This window comes from Magnolia sinica, chromosome 16 (genome assembly GCF_029962835.1).
Source record: "Magnolia sinica isolate HGM2019 chromosome 16, MsV1, whole genome shotgun sequence".
NCBI lineage: Eukaryota > Viridiplantae > Streptophyta > Magnoliopsida > Magnoliales > Magnoliaceae > Magnolia > Magnolia sinica.
Window position 1 is genome coordinate 69,416,162 of NC_080588.1, and position 22,040 is coordinate 69,438,201.

The window sequence follows — 22,040 nt, forward strand, 5'->3', positions numbered from 1 at the left end:
AAGACTAAAACACTTCTACTTCATCTTTGCAAGTAATAGATTCTTACCTACTTGCAATATCATTTGGGAGAGACTTAGTAGCATTGTTTGATGATGGGTTTTTGGTTGCCCAGAGGAAAAGTAAACAAATAGAAGAAGAAAAGAAAACTAAAAAGAAAGAAAAAGAAAACAAATGAATGTACGCCTCTCGTTAAAAACTTATTGAGAGCAAAATATCTTTGTTTCAAGCTAATATTTGTGTTTTCCTCTTCCTTTTTTCTTTTTTCATCATTTCAATTAAGCCATTCCAGCTTTTTCCCTTCATTGTGGCTTGTGTGACCTTATCAATGGGTTAAACCGCAAATAAACATTGGCGGGTTTTAGGAAGTTCTCAATGGGGGGCATTCATGTTGCAAAAAATATTGATTTTAATAAAATATATTTCAATAATAAAATAATATATAATATATAAAAAGTTGTTTTGAAAAACACTTTTCTGTGGGTTTTTTGGGAATAGTCCCACATGTAAAAGGGAAGAGAAAAATCTGTGGTTTATATGAAGGATGTGGAGTATTATAATATTTACCTACCTAGTCCGTGGACTATGGACTTACGCACTGGAACACCGGCGCTCGCGCTCGGGCTCAGTCTCGGTCACGGTGCGAGGGTGTGGGAATGTGAGGCAGTGTGGCTGTAGAGGCGCTAGTGGCATACTTTGCACTTTGCACTGGTTAGCAGAGAGACTAAAGGACTGGGAGAGCAATCTCTCAGTATAAATAGAGAGACTGAAAAGATCTGTTGCAGCGAAAACTGTAACAACTGAGCCGTTAATGCAGGGTCCAGATGTAACTGTTGCATGGCTAGCCCAACAGTTAGAAAACAGCTAGCTGTTGTCTCACAACAGTTAGCATGCAGCAGATTAATGGCCCATGCACAACAGTCAGAAAACGGCCATAAAATGGCTAGTTTTCTAACAGCTAGAAATGACTTAATGAAATTTAAGTCTCTGGACCATAATCCCCTAGCCACCATAGCCTATAAAAAGAGGGCCTGGATGGGTTTCCAAACCATCTCAACTTACTCCAGCAAATCCATACGAACTGAGACAGCCAGCCCCTCTCCACTCATACATTTTAGTGTTTCTAGTAATATGGCAAGGCTTAAACCTTAGCTTGAAGAACAGACCAGTGGTGTGGTCTAGGACGGTTCAACTGAACCAGTGGCTGAGATTTGAATTGACTTGTGCAGAAGTCGAAACTACTTTTTCTCTTCTTTTCTTTTTTCTTTTAGAATTTTTCTTTTATACTATAATACTGCCAGAAAGTGTGTAATTGAGTTCCATTTGGTGGGCCTTCGTGTTTGCTGAACGCAGACCCACACTAGGCTCGTCGTATCCTAGAAACTGTTTGCCTGTAACCTATCAGCATACTCAGTTCACTTGAGTAGGGGCAAATAACGCTTTAAGGACCGCGTTTCAGACGTGCTTCAGCCTGTCCTGATTTCAGATTATTTTGTAATTTTCGGTTTCCACATTATACAAAAATACATTAATCTGTATAATTTTTAACAATTCAGTCATCGTGGTTTTTTTGTGGTATGGTTCATGTGAGGTTTGGATCTGATTCATTTTTTAGTGTGTGTTCTAAAATGAAGTTGTTAAATAGATAAACGGTGTGGATATAAAACACATACGTCACGGTCTCCAGCACCAAGTTCAGTGGTTCCCGCGATCACATGGAATCGCGTCCGCTAGAAATTTATTCGGCAGGGGATTGCGTACCAACTTCGGTGGTGCGAAAAAGTTCTGTAGACTCTACCTTGATGTATGTGTTATATACATCCACAACGTCCACCCATTTTTTGAGATCCCGATCCAAAAATTAATTGGACCATACCTCAGAAGGGGTGGGATTGAATGCTAATACTGAAAACCTCTTGGGATCGATGGAAGATTTGGATCGAGATAATATTTGTGTTTTTCCATTATCCAGGTATGTTTGATCTTATAAATAGGTTGGATGGCAAAATAAATATAATAGTGGGCCCTTGGAAGGTTTCAACACTGTCCCATGTGGTGTAGCCAACTTGAGGATTAGATCTGCCTCATTTTTTGGGCTCATGCGTATGCATATAAGGCATGCATCATGGCGGTCAGGCAACTTTGCCACGTCAACACACCACCGTAGCACGCCATTCCGTTCTGTCTTGCAACACTAAGCTACAGCTGCAAGTACCAACGTAGCTACTGGTTAGTGATCTTAGTGCCTGACCATGATGTATGTGTTTTATCCACGCCATTCAATCTTTTTTTTTTTTTTTTGATCATTTTAGAGCATGAACCAAAAAATGAGGGAGATCCAAATCTGAGGTGGACCGACCATGAAAAATAATAGTGATTAAAAGCCTGTCATTAAAAACTTTTTGAGGCCTGCAAAATTTTTGAATCAAGCTGTTTTCCTTTCATCCAGGTCTGTGTGACCTAATCAGCTGGTTGGATGGCAAATAAACATTACAGTGGCTAGGATTTTTTTAAATGGTGGGCCTTCAATCACCACTGTTTTCCTAGTGTGGTCCACCGAAGATTTTAATCTGTCACATTTTTGGTCCTATACCCTAAAATTAACTGGAAAATGTATGGAAAGTGATGATAAATCACATATGTTATGGTGGGGGCCATAAATCACCATCAGTAGCGAAGTGATACTGGTCAATATGCAATCTGCGTCCTGCGGAAAGAGGCAATGCAAAAGTCAAGTCAAATCACAAAAGAGAGCAAATGCAAATGCTACTGTTGAAACCTTTGTAGGCAGGAGTTTTGGACCAAGCTAATATTTGTATCTTCAGTTATTGCAATGAAAATAACTATATGAATTATTTAGAAGGACTTGGCAGTGGCTCCAAGGAGATTTGACTCACACAGTGGGGGATTGAATGCCCGCCATTAAAAACTCATCGGAAGCCACTCGAGTTTCGATTAAGTTGATGGTTGTGTTTTCCCTTCATGCATGTCTATGTGACCTTATTAAATGGATGGATGCAAATAAACATGGTGGCAGTGGGTGTTCAATCCCAACGTTTTTTCTGGTCTGGTCAACAATGTACAGTATTCTCTGGTTTGGCTAACGTTTTTCTCTTCTGGCCGACAGTCCACAGTATTCTTTGATTTGGCAACTTGGAGCATTGAATCTGCATTATTTTGGGCTCATGCCCTAAATAATCTGCAAGGATCACGTGATAATATCACAGTGGGAAAAGAAAGACAAACAGTGACGGAGCTATGAATTGCCTGGCCGTGCGTGCGTCCATGTGCGTAGATATTTAGTTATCTGCAGTCTTTATTTCTTTTTTGTTTTTTAGGGATTATTTCCAAAACCCAACTACGTTTTCTGTCATCGAGAAATAACCACTTACCTTTTGAAACCTCTTTTTGCACCGCGTATTCTTCATTCTGTTATTAATTAGTACATCCACAGTAAGCAGACGTTAGATATGATACACGTGTTTCTTTAGCATTTTAAAATACTAAAATTACCCTTCCTTTAAAACCAAACTATTTTGTCCATTGATATAAATTTAGGTGGGGCTTTCTATGGTGTTTGTGTGAAATTCACTTAGGTGGGGTTTTCTGTGGTATTTGTGAGAAATTAACTTGGTCTGTGTATTCTACCAGCTCATTTTATGGTGTGACCTAAAAAATGAGGAAGATTGTAAACCTACTATTGAAACATTCACGGGTCACAGAAGCTTTGGGTCAAGCTAATATTTTTGTTCTTTTGGTTCAATATTCTAATGGAAATGACGTTTGGAAGGGTTGGGCTGCTTTATGAATGGTCTTTTTTATTTTTATTTTTTAAAAAAAATATTTTTTATGAATGGTCTAGATTACATACAAACGTAATAGTGGAGCCCATGAAGGTTGGAACAATGGGAATCCGCCTGTTCACTTTTTGTCTTGGGGCTTACTTGAGCTTCACATCCACCTATTTTTTAGTATCTTGATTTGACGTCGACAAAAATCTCAGGTGAACCTACATAGCATGAGCCCTAAGAAGGTTTTAAGGTGGGTGTCATTGTCTCACAGCTCACAAGTGGTGTGATCCACTGGTCATTCCGATTTTTGGGCTAATGCCCTATAATGAGTCAGCCAAATGGATGGACGGCATGGATCTTAAGTAGACAGAGGAGTGGCTCCATCGAAAGGGCTGTCCCATCAACAATTTGGTTGCTGACTAATTAAGGGGTTAAATTGTAAAAAGAGAGGTTGAACGGAGGCAGAAATGTCCTAAAGGTCCACTTCTGCAAATTGTCAGCTAAAGTTAAAATTGCCTTCTTTTATAACCTAATTTTATAGTTTTATAAGGTAAGGTAAGTCATGCAAAAGGAGGTTTTGAATAGTAAACACATTATAATGGCAGAAGTTACAGATGGTTTTTAGAAAAAAAAAAAATCATTTTCCCTTTAAAACACATCCTCACATCACACGTGCATGCACACCCATCACCTCAGCGTTCGAAATGCAATTTATCTACCGGTAAGCTATGAGTTTGGACCCCTCACGTATCTAAATTCCCTTTTCCAATCGACTTTGATTTGCCGGCCCACTATTTGGGCCCCACATGCCGAAAGAAAGTCTACAAAAAGGAAGAAAGAAGAAATGCCAAGTGCATAAGGAGAAGATGGAGGGAGGAGAGAAGAAGCACTTCGTTCTAGTGCATGGTGCTTGTCATGGAGCATGGTGTTGGTACAAGGTGGCTGCACTACTAACATCTGCAGGCAACCGAGTTACGGTCGTTGATCTTGCGGCTTCAGGCATCAATACGAAGAAGTTCGAGGACGAGGTCCTTACATTTTCTGACTATTCTCAGCCGTTGCTGGACATCATGGCCTCTCTCCCTCCACAGGAGAGAGTGATCCTGGTGGGCCACAGCCTTGGAGGTTTGAACCTGGCTCTAGCCATGGATAGGTACCCAGAGAAAGTGTCTGTCGCAGTCTTCCTAACTGCGTTCATACCGGATTCTTTTAACAGGCCATCTTATGTCTTGGATAAGGTACGTGCTTGTCAATGTGTATTGAGTATTGTTGAAATTTGGTTTTTGAAAAATCAAGTATATTTAAAAATCTTGTTTTTCTGTTAAGTTAATTTGAAATTTTCAAATGAAAAAACGTATATAGTTTTTCCATTAGTCTCACGTCGGAAATGAGAAAATAAGTTTTGTGTTCATACGTGGAGGTGTGTAGTATTCTTACTTAAAATCTTAGAGGTTGAGATACTCAGGTTGCCTGTTCCATACTTCACTGGAACCCAACGGTCAGATCTTTCGATTCGCAGTTTTCCATTCTCCGTAGTAACTCACTACACTATAGCATACTAAGTCGCCACGTTCCAACTTCGCATACAGGTCAATATCTGAGCCATCCGTCAGAAAGGCTGCCCTACTTAGATTCCCTATCCCAAGGATCAGGTTGGCTCGCTAATAAAATGGGCCACAATTAACCGAACGAATTTGTAGCCTGCCTGATCCCTCCTCTTGCAGTTTTTTGTTGGTAGTGATGTCTTTCAGCTTCCAAGCTTCAGTTAGTAGCCTTCCTCCTGGGTAGAGAGTGTTTTGTCGCTGTGCCAGTTTTTGGTTTCTTTCTGGTAGTAGAAACTGGTATGTAGCTTCGCCCCTTATGGGTAGCTATGGTCCCCTGTTCTGTTTTCTCTTCTTCTTCTTCTTTTTTTTCCCATTTATTGTTTGTCATATAGGCCATATGATAGGTGAGGCCAAAGTTTGCCCACCTGAAAGTCCGGTCTGTACATCGGTTACATCTTTTTCAATACATTGAAGGATCCTTGAGAAAAAAAAAAAAAAAACCGAACGAATTTACCCATGTGATGGATGGCTGGGATATTTTCCATCTATCTTCGTGGGTAATGTGTCAATGGTGATGTTCACCTGATAGATGGCTTAGATATTTTCCTGTCTACCACACTAGCATATGTTGTACGGTGTAGATGACTTGTGCATGCATACATGTGGGCTGTCGGAAAATTGTGGAAATCCATTTGGGATTGTAACCCAAACAGCTGATTATCTGTTGGAAATTGGAATCCATGGTTTCTGATTTCTTTTGGATTCCATGATAGGTTTTCATAAACCTGATGTGTTTTCCATCATTAATCCATTATTCGGAACAGGATCTAAAGAGAACTTTTCGCTTTTTCTTGAATGATAGTATATGGAGAGGACACCTCTGGCGCTCTTCCTCGACACTGAATTCAAGTTAGATCGAGGGACGGAAAAGCCCTCAACGATGCTCTTTGGCCCCAAGTTCTTGTCAAAAATGCTCTATCAACTCTCCCCTCCAGAGGTAAATTTATAACGTGAAACAGTCATATTCAAGAAGTGAATGAACTTCAGTATACAGGCCCATTTTTTCCATCCACGTGTCATGTGTTTAGAGGGAGTGGATTGGGTGAGGACCTGATTCTTCTGACAGCGGCACAGTGTCCCAATCATAAGTTGCAACGTTAGGGCTTTGCCGTGATGCATGAGGCCCCCGCTGCACCCAATCCACTCCCATGCTGCCTGACTGGAAGCTAGGTAGGACAGACAGTGATGTTTATTGAAAATCTACTAATCCATACAATTTGTTAGCTCATGTTAGGACATGACCCAGAAGAGGGACAGATCAAAACTCAAGGACGCTACCTATCTTTGGAACGTTCATTGGCCACAAAAGTTTAAATCAGGCTAATATTTTTGTATTTTAAGTTCATTCCAATGGAAATGATCTTGTGAATGGTTTAGATAGCATATAAACACCTCAGTTGTGTCTGGAAAGATTTCAACCGTAAGCATTCCCTTCCCATCATTTTTTGTGGTGCACCCCACTTGCGTTTTAGATCTACCTCATTTTTGGGCTTATGCTCTAGCATAAGTTGATAAAATAGATGAACGAAGTAGATTTCTCACAAACATCTGTGAGCCTCACCTAAGCTCCACATCCCTGACTAGAGTATCACTTAAGAACCCCTCATTATAAAAAGTAATCACATGCAAAACATGTTTGAAAATTATTTACCCATTATAGTTAAGTGCCTACTTGACCTGTCCATCTCTGTTCGGGGACAACTACACTTTGTTTAATAAATTCTTTCACCCAGGTACCCGTACTCACATCACATCACTCGTGGGAGAGACACAAGGCTGACACGAGGCCATCTACGTACATTTTCCCACGCTTTAAGACCAGAACTAGACCCGTACATATTTCTGTCTATTAGGGGTTCAATCATTTCGACCACTAACAACAATAAGCAATTTACGTGAATGAGTTTTATTAAAGATGGTTTTTATATATATATATATATAAAGAGGGAGACCTGGCTAATTCGCTCAATAAGTACGCCTCAGCTGTACATTAAGTCAGGGTATTTACTGGCCGCTGATTTCAGCAGTGTGGCCTGCCGATGAGTGGACCAGCTTGATCGTGGCCTTAGGTGATCATATGCACGCTTGATGTTCTACAGAAGAAGATGTTGACATGGAAAATAGTGGAAGGTTGTCTGTGTGATTGTTTTTTAATTATTATGGTGGAGGTTATTTTGCTCAGGTGCAGTTACTGCACGGACGATGATTTTAAAATTGCAGGTCGCAGGACATGTACTTCTGTTGGTTGTTAGAAATTTTTAGGTATGGAAGTGGATTGGCTGGTGTATCACACACCAGCGATATAGCTGATGTATTGCCGTCAGCAAGTTCTGTGGGTCCCGTCATGAAGTATGTGTTATATCCAAACCATCTATCCATTTGGCGAGCTCCTCTTAAGGCTTGAGCAGAAAAATAAGACAGATATAAATATCAAGTGGACCACACTGTAAAAAACAGTGGGGGATTTAGTTAAAATAGATAAAAGGACGCCTTTGACTAAATCTAATTCAAATACAGAACTTTCTTGAAATATTAAAATTTAGTTAAAATAAATAAAATATTTCTAAATCTCAAATTAACAAAACTTATAACTTACAGAAACCCTAATTTGGCCCTAAAATGATTAATTAGAGCCCCATCCAGTTGGAATTTATGTGATCCTTTTTCATTATATGGTAAGTGGGATAATGCATTTTATGAATAAAATAAAAGCTGTTTGCTGGATTTTGCGAGTGAAATCTAAGCCACCGACTAATGCAATTTATAAGTAAAATAAAAACTGATCACGGGAACATGTTTTATTTCATAAAATATTCTTTCTTTTTTAATTTAAATGTCTTACTTAGTCCTTAAAAAATCTTTAAGTCACATCTCAAGAGAGGACAAAACATCCAAAACCTGATTAATAAATATAGTAAAGATAAAAAGTCCAGGGGTTTATTTTTAGGAATTTTTACTGCAATATTGCCTGCTTTTTCAGAGGGAAATTATATTAGTGCCCCCAATGTTTTCTTTCAAACAAAGTGAAGAGTCTAGAATTGTGGGGCAGGGCAGTATCTGTCAGTAGGGGATTTCCTGCTATGGGAACCTAAGTGGAGACCACTGTGATGTTTGTGAGAAATCCACCCCGTCCATCCATTTTTTGAGCTCCAGATCTGGTACTCAAGTGGGCCGAAAACGTGAGGAATGAACTTCCATAGTTGAAATATTCGTGGGGCCATAAAAGTTTTGAATCAGGCTAATATTTATGTTTTCAGTTCATCCCAATAGGAATGACATTATGAACTGTATGGATGGCATGTAAACATCAATGTCGACCCCATGCAGGTTTCAACTGTAAGAATTTCCCTACCCACATTTTGCTTTAGAGCAGCCCACTTTTCTTTTCTTTTTTCTTTGTTCTTTTTTTTTTTTTTTTTTAACACATGCACACACACCCCACACACTCACACCAGTGGAATTTCACCACCTATGGATACTCGAACCTTTGACCGGGTGTTGAATCTCCTTAAAAGTCTACCACCCGAGCAACAGTAAGGATCATAGTGCAGCCCACTTGAATCTTGTATCCTTTTCAGTTTTGGTCTCATAAGTAAATTGATCTCACAAAACGGATGAACAGGTGTGGATTTCTAACAAGCATAACGGTGAGCCCTACCTAGATTTCCGGCACAGACACTTCGTACATAAGGGTTTAGCAGGAAATCCCCGTTCGTATGTGTCCCACATCAAACCCACAAAACGGATGCACAGCAATACTATTTACCAAAACCAAAAAACAGTGGATCCAATTTAAGGAAACGGATGCACAGCAATACTATTACCAAAACCAAAAACCAGTGGATCCAATTTAAGTATTGCCCATCTGATAATCTGATTAGCTTGATGTTTTATCCCCATTATTACCATGGTGGTGTGCATACATTGGATGGGTTGGATGTTATTCAAAATTCATAACTTTCACTATTTTTAAAGAAAAATAATAATAATTGAGAGCATTTTTGCAATTTCCTCTCTCAGAAGCACCACCAATTTCTAATGGTGGTAAAATATAAATTTCTCAAGAATTTGTTGAAAAAACAACCCTTTTAGGCTGCAACAAGTGAATCTTTCTCAAATATTTTCAAGAGAATAATCTTCGTTTCTGGAAAACACGGTAGGAGACACATGTACGGTAAGTTTTATTATGTAAGTGACTTCTGTACCAAGTAACTTATCTTGAACTTTTTTATTTTTTCAATAACAAGTTTGGTAAACAACGTGATTTATCAGGAGGGAAATAAAAAAATAAATAAATAAATAAAAACAAAAAAAAAAATAGAGTAAAAAAATATATTTGGTTTCCAACATCACATGAGTACTTTTCCCCTAAGTTTGATCTGTCCACCCATAATATTTATTGTCCATCATATGGGCCCAACCTTTGATGTGGACCATTAATTAGGCTTACCTTCACTGTGGACCATCCACCTTCCGAGGTCCACCTTTGATGTAGGTTATCCATCATGTGAGCCCACCTTGGACATAGGCCATTCATCATGCGGGCCCACCTTTAATGTGGATAGTCCATCATGCAAGGCCCGGCTTCAAAGTGGGCCGTCCATCAAGTGGGATCCGCCTTGGAAGTGGGTCATTTATCATTAGGGACTGACCTTCCATGTGAATCATCCTCATGTGGGGCCCACCTTTAATATCCACTGCTCATCATGCAGAGCCAACTTTTGATGTGGACCATCCATCATGTAGCCCCACCTTCAATGTGGGTTGTCAATCATACGGGGTCTGCCTTAGATGTGAACCATTTATCATTAATTAAGGGTTGAACTTTAATGCAAACTCTCCATTATGTAGGACCCACTTTGATATGGGTCATCCATCACGTGGGGCCCACCTTTAATGTTATTGTTTGTCATGTGGAGCCACTTTCAATATCCATCGCCACATGCAGAGCCCACCTTTGATATGGACTGTCCATTATGTGGGCCCCACCTTCATTGTGGGCCATCCATCATGTGGGGCCCACTTTTAGATATAAGTCATTCATCATTAGGGGCCTACATTTGATGTGGATAATCCATTGGATGGGCTGAACTTGATGTGGGTCATTCATAATGTGGAGCCCACTTTTGATGTGGACCCTCCATCATGCAGGCCCCATCTTTGATGTGGATTGCCCATCATGTGGATAAGCCATTAGGGTGATCACTACTAAATGGCCAAGGGAGGTGGGTGAGCCATTTACGAGCCTTCACTATAATCTCCAGGTCTGTGTGACTTAATTATCAAGAGGTTGAATGGCAAAGGGATTCAGCCTCACCTAATCCCAGTGCCCTACAATTTAGTTGCACGAAACTCTTTTAAGAGATCCCAGCCGTGCATTATCTATGCAAGCAGCCCTTAACCTCTTTTCACAGCTCCATCCTCTCCCCGAAAAGCCTTCTACATATCTCGGTGAGAAACTTTAAGTAGTGATCACCCACCTCCCTTAGCCATTTACGAGCCTTCACTATAATCTCACCCTTCGAAATCTTTTTAACTCCGATGCCCCTTGTTGTAGGTCAATAACAAGATTTTGGGCTTTATTATATTTAGAAGACAGATTGTTGTTAATCCAAATTAACCTACTTGGATTCGATTTGTATTAGAGGCAAATATCGTTTTAAAGAAAGTGACATTATAACACGACTAGAAGCCATTTTCCTATTACATATAATATATCAGTCAATAGATTATTTAACAAGCTTGTATATTTGTTTCTTCCTTTTTCTGCTGAAAACAGGACTTCACCTTGGCAACTACACTGGTAAGGGTTGGATCGTTGTTTCAAGAAGATCTGTCAAATGCACCGATCTTTTCAGAGGAGAGATATGGGTCAGTTAGGCGAGTTTTCATCATATGCGATGAAGATAAAGGGATACCCAATAATTTTCAGCATTGGATGGTCGAGAATAACCCGGTGAAAGAAGTGAAAGTGATCAATGGTTCCGATCACATGCCCATGTTCTGCAAACCGCGGGAGCTATGCGATTGTCTACTAGAGATTGCCCAGATGCACACTTGATCCGTGAGACCCTCTTGAGAAGACTATGGTGTTTGGATATTGATTGCTTAGTAGACTCTAATATTTCCTTTATTATCCAAACACAAGAAAATATCCTAAATAAAGGAAAGCAATGTATTTGATATTAATGATGAAAGTAATAAATGTTATTTCATATTTAGTCCATGTTAATGATCTGTAGTGATTGATCATGTGTATTGCATTCATAATATTATTTTTTTAGTGATTGAGACTACCTACATGTGAGACCTTTAGTCCATGTTAATGATCTGTAGTGCAAAGTATTTAATACCGAATACTTTCATTTCTGAAAGAACTACATGTGAGACCCATTCGATTATTCTTTATCCATGGTTAAGTGGATGATTTATGATTTGGATTGTCTGGAATCGCATATAACTGTGACACAAACACAATTATCTAACAGCATTTGTATCAAAATCCTCAAGATTTCTAATTATTTAGCTCAATGCACATCACATGGGCTCCACAGTAATAAGATTGGCATTATTTTTGGGTGGTCTGATCGTGATTGTAGGTTGCACCATTTGGACTGATTGTATATCAAACACACGCAAAATGGCCCCCACAATGCTAGACTCTACTACTTTTTTAGAGAAGAAAAAAATATATAGAGGAGAATCATTTGGTTCATTTAAGCCTACAAAAAGATGGTTTTGTCAAGCCAGTCGACTATTGCATTGGTATAATCAACAAAACTATTATCTGATAATTCAGATAACACAAGCACAATTATCTTAGTAATTCCAGTCAGAGGTTTCTACTGGTTCACCACACCATGACAATGAGATGTCCTAGAAGCAGGTTAGTCCAATCGGGTTTTTTTTTTTTTTTTTTCAAAAATATTATTTTCATTGATAACCAAAAGGATGGATATACATCCAATTACATTGTGGAAACTCATTCGGGTCGCACCCGCGCCAAAAATCTCAGGGCGACCTATCATAAGAGGTCATCTCGGACCAACAATGTACAAGAGCCCAAAAGTGAAATCTAGCTAAGACCTATGTGCAATCGTCCTGATGGACCCTAGTCCGACCTTATCCAGAAAGATCAAACCTCTGACTTCCGTAGGAATAGAGGCCATGTGGAAATGGAGAGCCGTCGTTTGGGTCCCACTGCCAAGCCGCGCCATTCTATCAGCCAGTCCATTTCCTTCACGCAAAATGTGACTGAATATGAAATTTCCCTAATTCTTCAATAGGTTGATCCTTTTTACCCACGGCTTCCACCTCCACGAACAGGGGCATTTTCCAAGAATTAAATCTGCCACTATCTTTGAATCTGATTCAACCTCCTCCTTGAGCAAACCTTTATCAATGCATGCCACCATGCCATCATGCACGGCCCTCAACTCAGTGAAATTATTCGAACCTTCCCCATATCCAATGGAGAATGTGAAAATGAAGGCACCAAGCTCGTTTTTACATATGCCGCCACCACCTGATGGACCGGGGTTACCACCCGCAGACCCATCAACATTTAGTTTCACCTAACTCGACCAGGGGCGTTTCCATTTGACCAAAACAGAGGAGTGGCGATGAATGAGATAAGGGGAGCTACGTCTGCTCTGAAGAAAGGGAGATGAAGGGACTTGAGCGTCATGAATAACCCGACGGGCCCACCAGTCGATTCTAGCTATGGAGTTCTTAACAATCATCGGTTTGTTGGTGAAAACTGCATCGTTTCTGGAATGCCAAATTTTCCAAAGGATAATCAGCGGCAGCAGAATTCTAACAAAAACAGAGGCGCTACGTGGAGCTGCTGCGCTCCTCCATTGGCGAAGCCTTCCTTCAACCAAAATATGGGACGAAGCGGAAATCCCGATCGGGTAATAATGCATACTTTATGGAAGCTCTAAATTTTAGGTGTGTAGATTGACTTGATCCCACAAAAATTCAAATTCCATTCTTCGAGAGAGAGAGAAAAAGAGAAGATGTCCGGAAGAGGGAAAGGAGGGAAGGGATTGGGAAAGGGTGGAGCAAAGAGGCATAGGAAGGTCTTGAGAGACAACATCCAAGGTATTACTAAGCCTGCCATCCGTCGTTTGGCTCGCTGTGGTGGGGTCAAGAGAATCAGCGGTCTGATCTACGAGGAGACGAGAGGAGTTCTCAAGATCTTCCTTGAAAACGTCATCCGTAATGCCGTCACCTACACCGAGCATGCTCGCCGCAAGACCGTCACCGCCATGGATGTTGTCTGCGCACTCAAACGCCAGGGCCGTACCCTTTACGGCTTTAGTGGCTGATCTAGATGTGTCTGTGGACTGGTTGGTGGGATCTCTGTAGGGTTTTGGGTTTTGATGGTGCTGATCAGCTGATTGTAAAGATTTGGGTGGGTCATGTGTTTTTAGGGTTAGGGCTTCTGGATGTTAATGTTTCAAGATAGCTTGAATGGAGAAATCTTGCTTTTTTTCTTTTGGATGAAAAAGAAGAAGAAGAAGAAGAAGAAGAAGAAGTGTAGATTGACTTGATTTTTGGGTGGTCTGAGACTGGTTGTATGTCAAACGCACATCATATGGGCTCCACAATGTTGGACTCCACTTGTAAAGAAAAAAATGTATTAGATGAGAATCATTTGATTGATTTCATGCATCCTCCAAAAAGATTGTTTTGTCACAAAAGTCAAAGCCTGCAAATGGCATAATATAGAATATTGAGATTAGGTAAATCTCATTGAAATAGAAAACAAATGATAAACAATACAAGGCATTTTATATTAATGATGAAAGTAATGGATTTTATTTCATATTTAACATTGTCTTGGTTCACGATATTGATGTTTAGTGATTGATTCGGTATAGTGCATCCATGATACTAACCTTTAGTGATTGACACTACCTATGGGTATATTGTAAGAATTTCTATTAGGTGAGCTTTTATTGATCAACGGTCTGAATTTCCCTAAGGGTTAATTAGATAATGTGATTTAGGCATACTAATGGACCACATAAGGTTGTGATTAATTTAAAGTTGTGTAAGGGGTGGTGCGCTACAATTGTGTCACATGTACAATATTCTTGTTGGACTAGGATTGTCAAATTCATGTGGAGCCTAGAGGAGAGGAGTTTTGATGCGTTTTAAACTCTTCAACCCTCTAAACTATATAAGTAGGGTTGTGTCCCCAAGCCTACACACATCAAAAGTTTTACATTGCCATCATGACGCTTCTTTAAAAGTGTAAGGTGCGGAAGACTCCAGCAATCACCTATAGCCATGGCTTCCCAATCAGGTATGCTTTTTATTCAGTTTATTTGATTTACATGCCTGACGCATAGAACAATCATTTCCTAATTCCACATATAGTTTTGCACATGTACATGGATGGGCAGTGGCAAATATTTAATGCTTGATACTTTTCTCATGATACCAAATGTGAGACACGATTGCAATTTTTCAATTATATCTATCAAAGCAAAGTCTGATGATTTGAATTCTTGTAAAAGCACGATGCAAGCACAATTGTTGAACTGCATGTGTACTAGGCATCATACACCAGCTCATTGGATCCCGCTTCCCTTATCAAAAGGGGACACTAGAGTGATTTGCATACACGTGCAGGGAATGCCTGCTGTTAGCTTGGAAGTAGATGATTGGGTATGATCACTCTTTCTGGATATTCTTTTGTTTTCTGTTTTCGGAATGGAATTAGGATAGTTTAAATGAGGTATGGGTTATCACATCTCATCCAATCTCAATGTTAATCTTCATTTCATCCTAATCCAATGGTATATTTATTGAATTTAAAATTCAATTTTGAATTTCAAAAAAATAAAGTAGAAAGAATAATAGGAGGATCCATAAGTAATATGTCTTGTACATCCATAGCCCAAATTCATATCCAAACTAAAAGTCGTTGGAAGTGGAGAAAACCGGTTTACTGGGACCAATAAAATTTCAAATTTTAACTAAGCCACATTTCATTATACCAATCATCACATGATAAAAATAATGTGTAAATGGATCAGCGACTGAATCCATGACAACTTTCTATGTAGTGTCATTGTACTCCTGATAAACTTATAACTCACCATGAAAGAATTAAATTTTGTATACCACTGCCTAAATAACTGTTACAGGTCATATAATGACCTCTTTAATCTATAAACTTTGCTCTCTGCCACTTGTGTTTTGAAATCTTTTGGTTGCTTCATGTAAATATACCCTTCGAATTCCCTATACAGAAAGACAGTCTTCACTTCCATCTATTTCAACTCGAGATTGTATTAAGCAACCAGTACCAATACGAATCTGATATATACTTATTTTACTATTGGCGTGAATATCTCAATGAAGTCCACACCTTCTCTTTAAGCATTTCCCTTCACTACCAACCTTGCCTTGTACCATCATATTTCTTCTTAAAGATCCACTTGCACCCGATCGATTTTTGGCCGACAGGAATCTCCACCATCTCCTACGTCTCGTTCTTATAACGGGAATCCATCTCATCATGCATTGTTGCTTTCCACTTTTTGACATTTATATCGTCAAGAGTATCTTGAAAAGTAAATAGATCCATCTCATCCATAATGAGGTCATCCATGTATCTCGCCGGTAACCTACGATCCCTCAGCAGATTCCTTCTCACATATGGCTACTCCACAATCTCTTATATCTCTGTCTATGTATCAGTATCAGGCGGTGTCTTATATATGTCTAATTGAACGTCCACAACCAACCTTTCGGCTTCCTTGTGCTCATCCTTATAGAACACAGATCCTTTATCGAATTTAACATCATGACAAAGGATGATTTTCCATATAACCCAGTTATATAGCCTGTACCCCTTCACACCATTACCATATCCGACAAAGATATACTTTTTAACCCTTTAGTCCAACTTATCTCTCTCAATTGACGATACATGAGAGTAAGCATTGTAACTAAATACGAACAGTCTCGAGTAGTCTACCTACTGACTACTCCATACTTCTTTTAAAATTTTACATTCAATTATTGTAGAAAATGATCGATTTACCAAGTAACAAGTCATGTTAATGACTCATTCTACAATTCCTTACCCTAACTAGAATAACTGATCATGCATCGGGCCCTCTCCAAAAGTGTTTGATTTATCAGCTCAGTGACACTGTTTTACTCTGGTGTGTGCCACACTGTATTGTGCATCACAATTTCTTCATCCTTACAATATCGATTGAATTCTCCAGAAGTGAATTCTCTACATTTATCTATCCTCAACTCTTTCACTTTTCACCTTGACTGTTTTTCCACCATCACCTTCCATTGTTTAAAATTGGTGAAAACCTCAAATTTATTTTTCATAAAATAAACTCACACTTTTCTGAAATAGTTGTCAATGAACGTGATAAACCATGACGACCCTCCACCAGAAACTATAGGTGTCAGCTCCCATACATCAGAATGCACATAATCTAAAACGCCTTTGCAAAAATGTTTTCTAGATTTAAAAGACAATCTCGATTGTTTACCATATATATAATGCTCGCATATACTAAAATCAATACTTTTAAAAACTGAAATTAAACAACAGTTAGAAAGTAACCTACGATCCCTCAGCAGATTCCTTCTCACATATGGTTGTGCCACATTCTCTTGTATCTCTGTTTACGTCTCAGTATCAGCCTGTGTCTCATATATGTTTAATTGAACGTCCGCAACCAACCTTTCAGCTTCCTTGTGCTCATCCTTATAGAACACGGATCCTTTATCGAATTTAACATCATCGCTAAGGATGATTTTCCATATAACCAGGTTATATAGCCTGTACCCCTTTGCACCATTACCATATCCGACAAAGATATACTTTTTAACCCTTTAGTCCAGCTTATCTCTCTCAATTGACGATACATGAGAGTAAGCATCGTAACTAAATATAAATAGTCTCGAGTACTCTACCTATTGACCACTCCATACTTCTTTTAAAATTTTACATTCAATGGTTGTAGAAAAGGATCGATTTACCAAGTAACAAGCCGTATTAATGACCTCATTCCACAATTCCTTACCCTAACTAGAATAATTGATCATGCATCGGGCCCAATCCAAGAGTGTCCGATTTATCAGCTTAGTGCCACTGTTTTACTCTAGTGTGTGCCACACTGTGTTGTGAATCACGATTTCTTCATCCTTACAATATCGATTGAATTCCCCAGAAGTGAATTCCCCACATTTATCTATCCTCAACTCTTTCACTTTTCACCGTCACTGTTTTTCTACCATCGTCTTCCATTGTTTGAAGTTAGTGAAAACCTTAGATTTATTTTTCATAAAATAAACTCACAGTTTTCTGAAATAGTTGTTAATGAACGTGACAAACCATGACCACCCTCCACCAGAAACTATGGGTGTCGACCCCCATACATCAGAATGCACATAATCTAAAATGCCTTTGTAAAAATGTTTTCTAGATTTAAAAGACAATCTCGATTGTTTACCATATATATAATGCTCGCATATACTAAAATCAATACTTTTAAAAACTGAAATTAAACAATAGTCAGAAAGTAACCTACAATCCCTTAACAGATTCCTTCTCACATATGGTTGCGCCACATTCTCTTATATCTCTGTTTATATCTCAGTATCAATCTGTGTCTCATATATGTCTAATTGAACGTCCACAACCAACCTTTCGGCTTCCTTGTGCTCATTCTTATAGAACATGGATCCTTTATCGAATTTAACATCATGGCTAAGGATGATTTTTCATATAACCATATCTGACAAAGATAGACTTTTTAACCCTTTAGTCCAGCTTATCTCTCTCAATTGACGATACATGAGAGTAAGCATCGTAACTAAATACAAATAGTCTCGAGTACTCTACCTACTGACCACTCCATACTTCTTTTAAAATTTTACATTCAATGGTTGTAGAAAAGGATCGATTTACTAAGTAACAAGCCATGTTAATGACCTCATTCCACAATTCCTTACCCTAACTAGAATAATTGATCATGCATCGGGCCCTATCCAAGAGAGTCTGATTTATCAGATCAGTGACACTGTTTTACTCTAGTGTGTGCCACACTATGTTGTGCATCATGATTTCTTCATCCTTACAATATCGATTGAATTCCCTACAAGTGAATTCCCCACATTTATTTATCCTCAACTCTTTCACTTTTCACATTGACTGTTTTTCCACCATCGGCTTCTATTGTTTGAAGTTGGTGAAAACCTTAGATTTATTTTTCATAAAATAAATTCTCACTTTTCTGAAATAGTTGTCAATGAACGTAACAAACCATGATGACCCTCCACTAAAAACTATGGGTGTTGGCCCCCATACATCAGAATGCAAATAATCTAAAATACCTTTGCAAAAATATTTTCTAGATTTAAAAGACAATCTCGATTGTTTACCATATATATAATGCTCGCATATACTAAAATCAATACTTTTAAAAATTAAAATTAAACAACAGTCAGAAAGTACATTCACGCCCCGCTCGCTCATGTGGCCCAAACGCACATGCCACATACATGTAGACATGGAATCTGCTACAGACGTTACAACTCCACTCGATGAAGTACTCCTGAGCAACCAATAAAGGTTTCCATTCATATGTACCTTCATGACTATAAGTGCCCCCTTTGAAACTTTAAGGACACGATCAAACCCGATGAATTTGTTCCTTAGTGCCTCGAGTGCTTCTAGAGATATCAAATTCTTCCTCAAATCAGGAACATATCTCACTTTGGTCAAGATATGCTCCATACCATCAAATATTTTGATGCACATTGATCGAACACCAACCACTTTATAGGCATTATCATTATTTATAAATACTTGGCCACAATTGCACTTACTGTAACTGATGAACCAACTCCTATGAGGCGCCATGTGATATAAAGCCTCCGTATCTAAAATCCATTCATCGTCATAATACCCGAATTTTGATATAGTCAGCATGTCACTACCACTTGCCTCCTCACTGGATTCCTCAATGTTGGCCTCCCTGGAAGAACCCTCTAAATTCTCCTTTCTCAACTTGATTATGACAATCCTTCTTCATGTGCCCGGTCATGGTACAATTCTAATACTTCAATTTGCCCTTGCTCTTGCCTATGAATTTGGACTTTGATAGTGAAAATCCACTGTACTGCTCAGAATTTCTCCCCCTCGTAACTAGTGCATCTGTAAAAGCACCTACGTCACTGTTTTTCTTTCTCAATGAGAATGAATCATATGATGTTAGAAAAGAGTTCAACAGTATACATGCTTGATATTCATCTTTTATCGTTTCCTTCACATTTAACAATTTATATATAGTGTTACAATTGTAATAGGAAACAACTTGCACACTTATGTAATTTTGTGCACATTTTCGTTGAGACCTTCGATGGCATTGACACCCCATCGAGAATTTATTGATGGCATCAAACTCCTTCGATGTCATCGAGTAACAACACTAAAACGTTCCAGCAACTAACATGGATTTTCTAGATTTTTTTGATATGATCGAGTATCTATCGATGGCATCGATCTCTTCTTGTTGGCATTGAGTGGTCTATTAATGACATCAATAGACCTTGTTATTGACATATTTAAGACATCAACAATAGATGAATGACTCACACCCTCAAGAAGATGAAACCAAGTCGAAGAATCCATTCCAATAGTAAAAGGGAATTTCCTTACTAAATATCTCCATTTGAATTGCTTAGTAGAAGGATTTTACCTGATTGAAGATCTCTGTTTGAATTGCTAACCTCCGGAGAAGAACATGTATCCATACACTTCTCAGAAGATGTTACATCTTGCAGGTGTACATTGTTCGTGCACCGTTATTCACGATACCTTAAAATCGGGTCATTTCGAATCTAGATGAATCCTCTTGAATTACCAATACCTTCTGACAAAAGGCAAAAATATGCCGACGATAGACAGAAACGGATTGGCTACTCCCCTACCACCACCCAATGGCTGGTGGTCGGTGCTCTGTGGCCCCACCATGATGTATATGTTTCATCCACGCCGTCCATCTATTTTTTTAGATCATTTTATGGTATGTGACAAAAAATGAGGAATATCCCAATCTCAAGTGGACCGCGTTATAGGAAATAATGTTGAATGAATGTCGACCATTAAAAAAATTTTGGGAGCCATATGTTGAGGGTCAAATATTGCATATCAGACTCCAGTTATTTCCTGGATTTACAAACATGGTACTGTTTAACGGCCCGATTTAATCGTGTTTGTGATGTAAGGTGTATTTACGAGCTTATATTGAAATGGGATGCTAAAAGCATAGATTTAATGCTCATGAGTCACCAAGGCAAGGGACGGACCCTAGGGGACCAAGATCGACGGATTTATATACCAGAGATCTGAGAAAATCGAGAAACTGAAGCTCAAGTGGCCTGAAAGTCGGCCAGAATGCAAGATCACAAGGTTTCCACCATCTGTTCTACTTGAAACTTCATATATGGCCTGAGGACCATAAATGAACCGTATATGTTAATTTTCAGCCATTGGATCCCTCTAAAAGTGGCCCAATAGACAGATCAGTCCACATATCAGAGATTTGGGGCCCACCTGACATCTGGATATGCCCCAATTTTGTTCTTAACACCTTAAATGGGATGACAAAGCAAATGGACGGAGTAGATTTCTCACAGGCATCATAGTGGACCCCACATAGGGTTAGGCGTGCAAACAGTGCACGTGCATGCACTTGCAGTGCACCGGACCGGAGAGTCCGATCAACATAAGCTGACTCGTCTCCTCTCTTTCCTCTGTGCAAGAACGGAGAACGTCTTTACGCTGTCCATCCATTTTTCACTAGTGGGCTCCACCCATCATCCCTTTGCAAGATCTGGACCATCCATTGCGTCCAGAAGGGGGGCTTGACCCTCGCCTAGGTGTCCTTCTGCTCCCATGCGTGCACAAACGTGTAAATCGCAATCAAATGAAGGATAAATGGTGAGTTGATTTTATAAAGTGGACCGCACCAAAACTCGACCAAAACTACTCCTTTCCAACTGAAATTTCATCAGGAATGCAATGAGCGGGGTGGATTTTCAATAAAACATCACTATGGGAATCCACCATCTAGGGCAGCCGTGGAGGCCATGCACGTGGGAGAAAGAGCAAAGAGAAGAGGAGCGGGAGAGAGATGGCGTGGAGGCGGTGATCTTTAAGGAGTTTTTCTTCCTTTTCTCATTTAGTTTTCTTCCTTCTTGCTTTTAAGAGTTTTTAGCATGTCTATGACAGGCTAAACCTCTTAGCTAGGGCTAAGAGGTGAAACTTATAGCGTGATTAGGATGGTTGCTTTGCTTTGATTCATGTTTATTGAACTCTTTTGGATTAGTTTGACTATAAAGGTATGCTTTTAGTTTTTAATGGTTTGTTGTGACTTAAATTACAATGGATCTGCGATAGCTTTAAGTATGTTCTTTTCATTATTGAGATTGTGAAATTAGTAAGACCCGTTGTTCACCATTGTCTCATGGGCATGGTAGGGTAATGGATTCCTTCATAACCTTCACAATTCTCTTATGATTGGCTGTGAGATTGGTAAATTGCTGTTATTTGTCATCGTCTCCTGGGCATGGTTAGGTGACGGAATCACTTCC

General features: G+C 39.2%; 2 protein-coding genes across 2 annotated transcripts; both read left to right on the forward strand.

Annotated features, from left to right (window-relative positions):
* Positions 1-4,597: 4,597 nt before the first annotated feature.
* LOC131229678 (salicylic acid-binding protein 2-like) lies at positions 4,598-11,708 on the forward strand. The gene is made up of 3 exons (XM_058225660.1): positions 4,598-5,027; positions 6,196-6,330; positions 11,173-11,708. Exons 1-3 carry the CDS (start codon positions 4,656-4,658, stop codon positions 11,452-11,454), a joined length of 789 nt encoding a protein of 262 aa, XP_058081643.1. The 5' UTR covers positions 4,598-4,655; the 3' UTR covers positions 11,455-11,708.
* Positions 11,709-13,365: 1,657 nt separating this feature from the next.
* LOC131229641 (histone H4-like) lies at positions 13,366-13,877 on the forward strand. The gene has a single exon (XM_058225630.1). It carries the CDS (start codon positions 13,412-13,414, stop codon positions 13,721-13,723), a length of 312 nt encoding a protein of 103 aa, XP_058081613.1. The 5' UTR covers positions 13,366-13,411; the 3' UTR covers positions 13,724-13,877.
* Positions 13,878-22,040: the final 8,163 nt, after the last annotated feature.

Coding starts and splice junctions, on each gene's coding strand:
- LOC131229641 (XM_058225630.1), top strand. CDS start 13,412: ATGTCCGGAAGAGGGAAAGGAGGGAAGGGATTGGGAAAGGGTGGAGCA.
- LOC131229678 (XM_058225660.1), top strand. CDS start 4,656: ATGGAGGGAGGAGAGAAGAAGCACTTCGTTCTAGTGCATGGTGCTTGT. Junction 5,028..6,195: donor CATCTTATGTCTTGGATAAG/GTACGTGCTTGT, acceptor CTTGAATGATAG/TATATGGAGAGGACACCTCT. Junction 6,331..11,172: donor ATCAACTCTCCCCTCCAGAG/GTAAATTTATAA, acceptor TGCTGAAAACAG/GACTTCACCTTGGCAACTAC.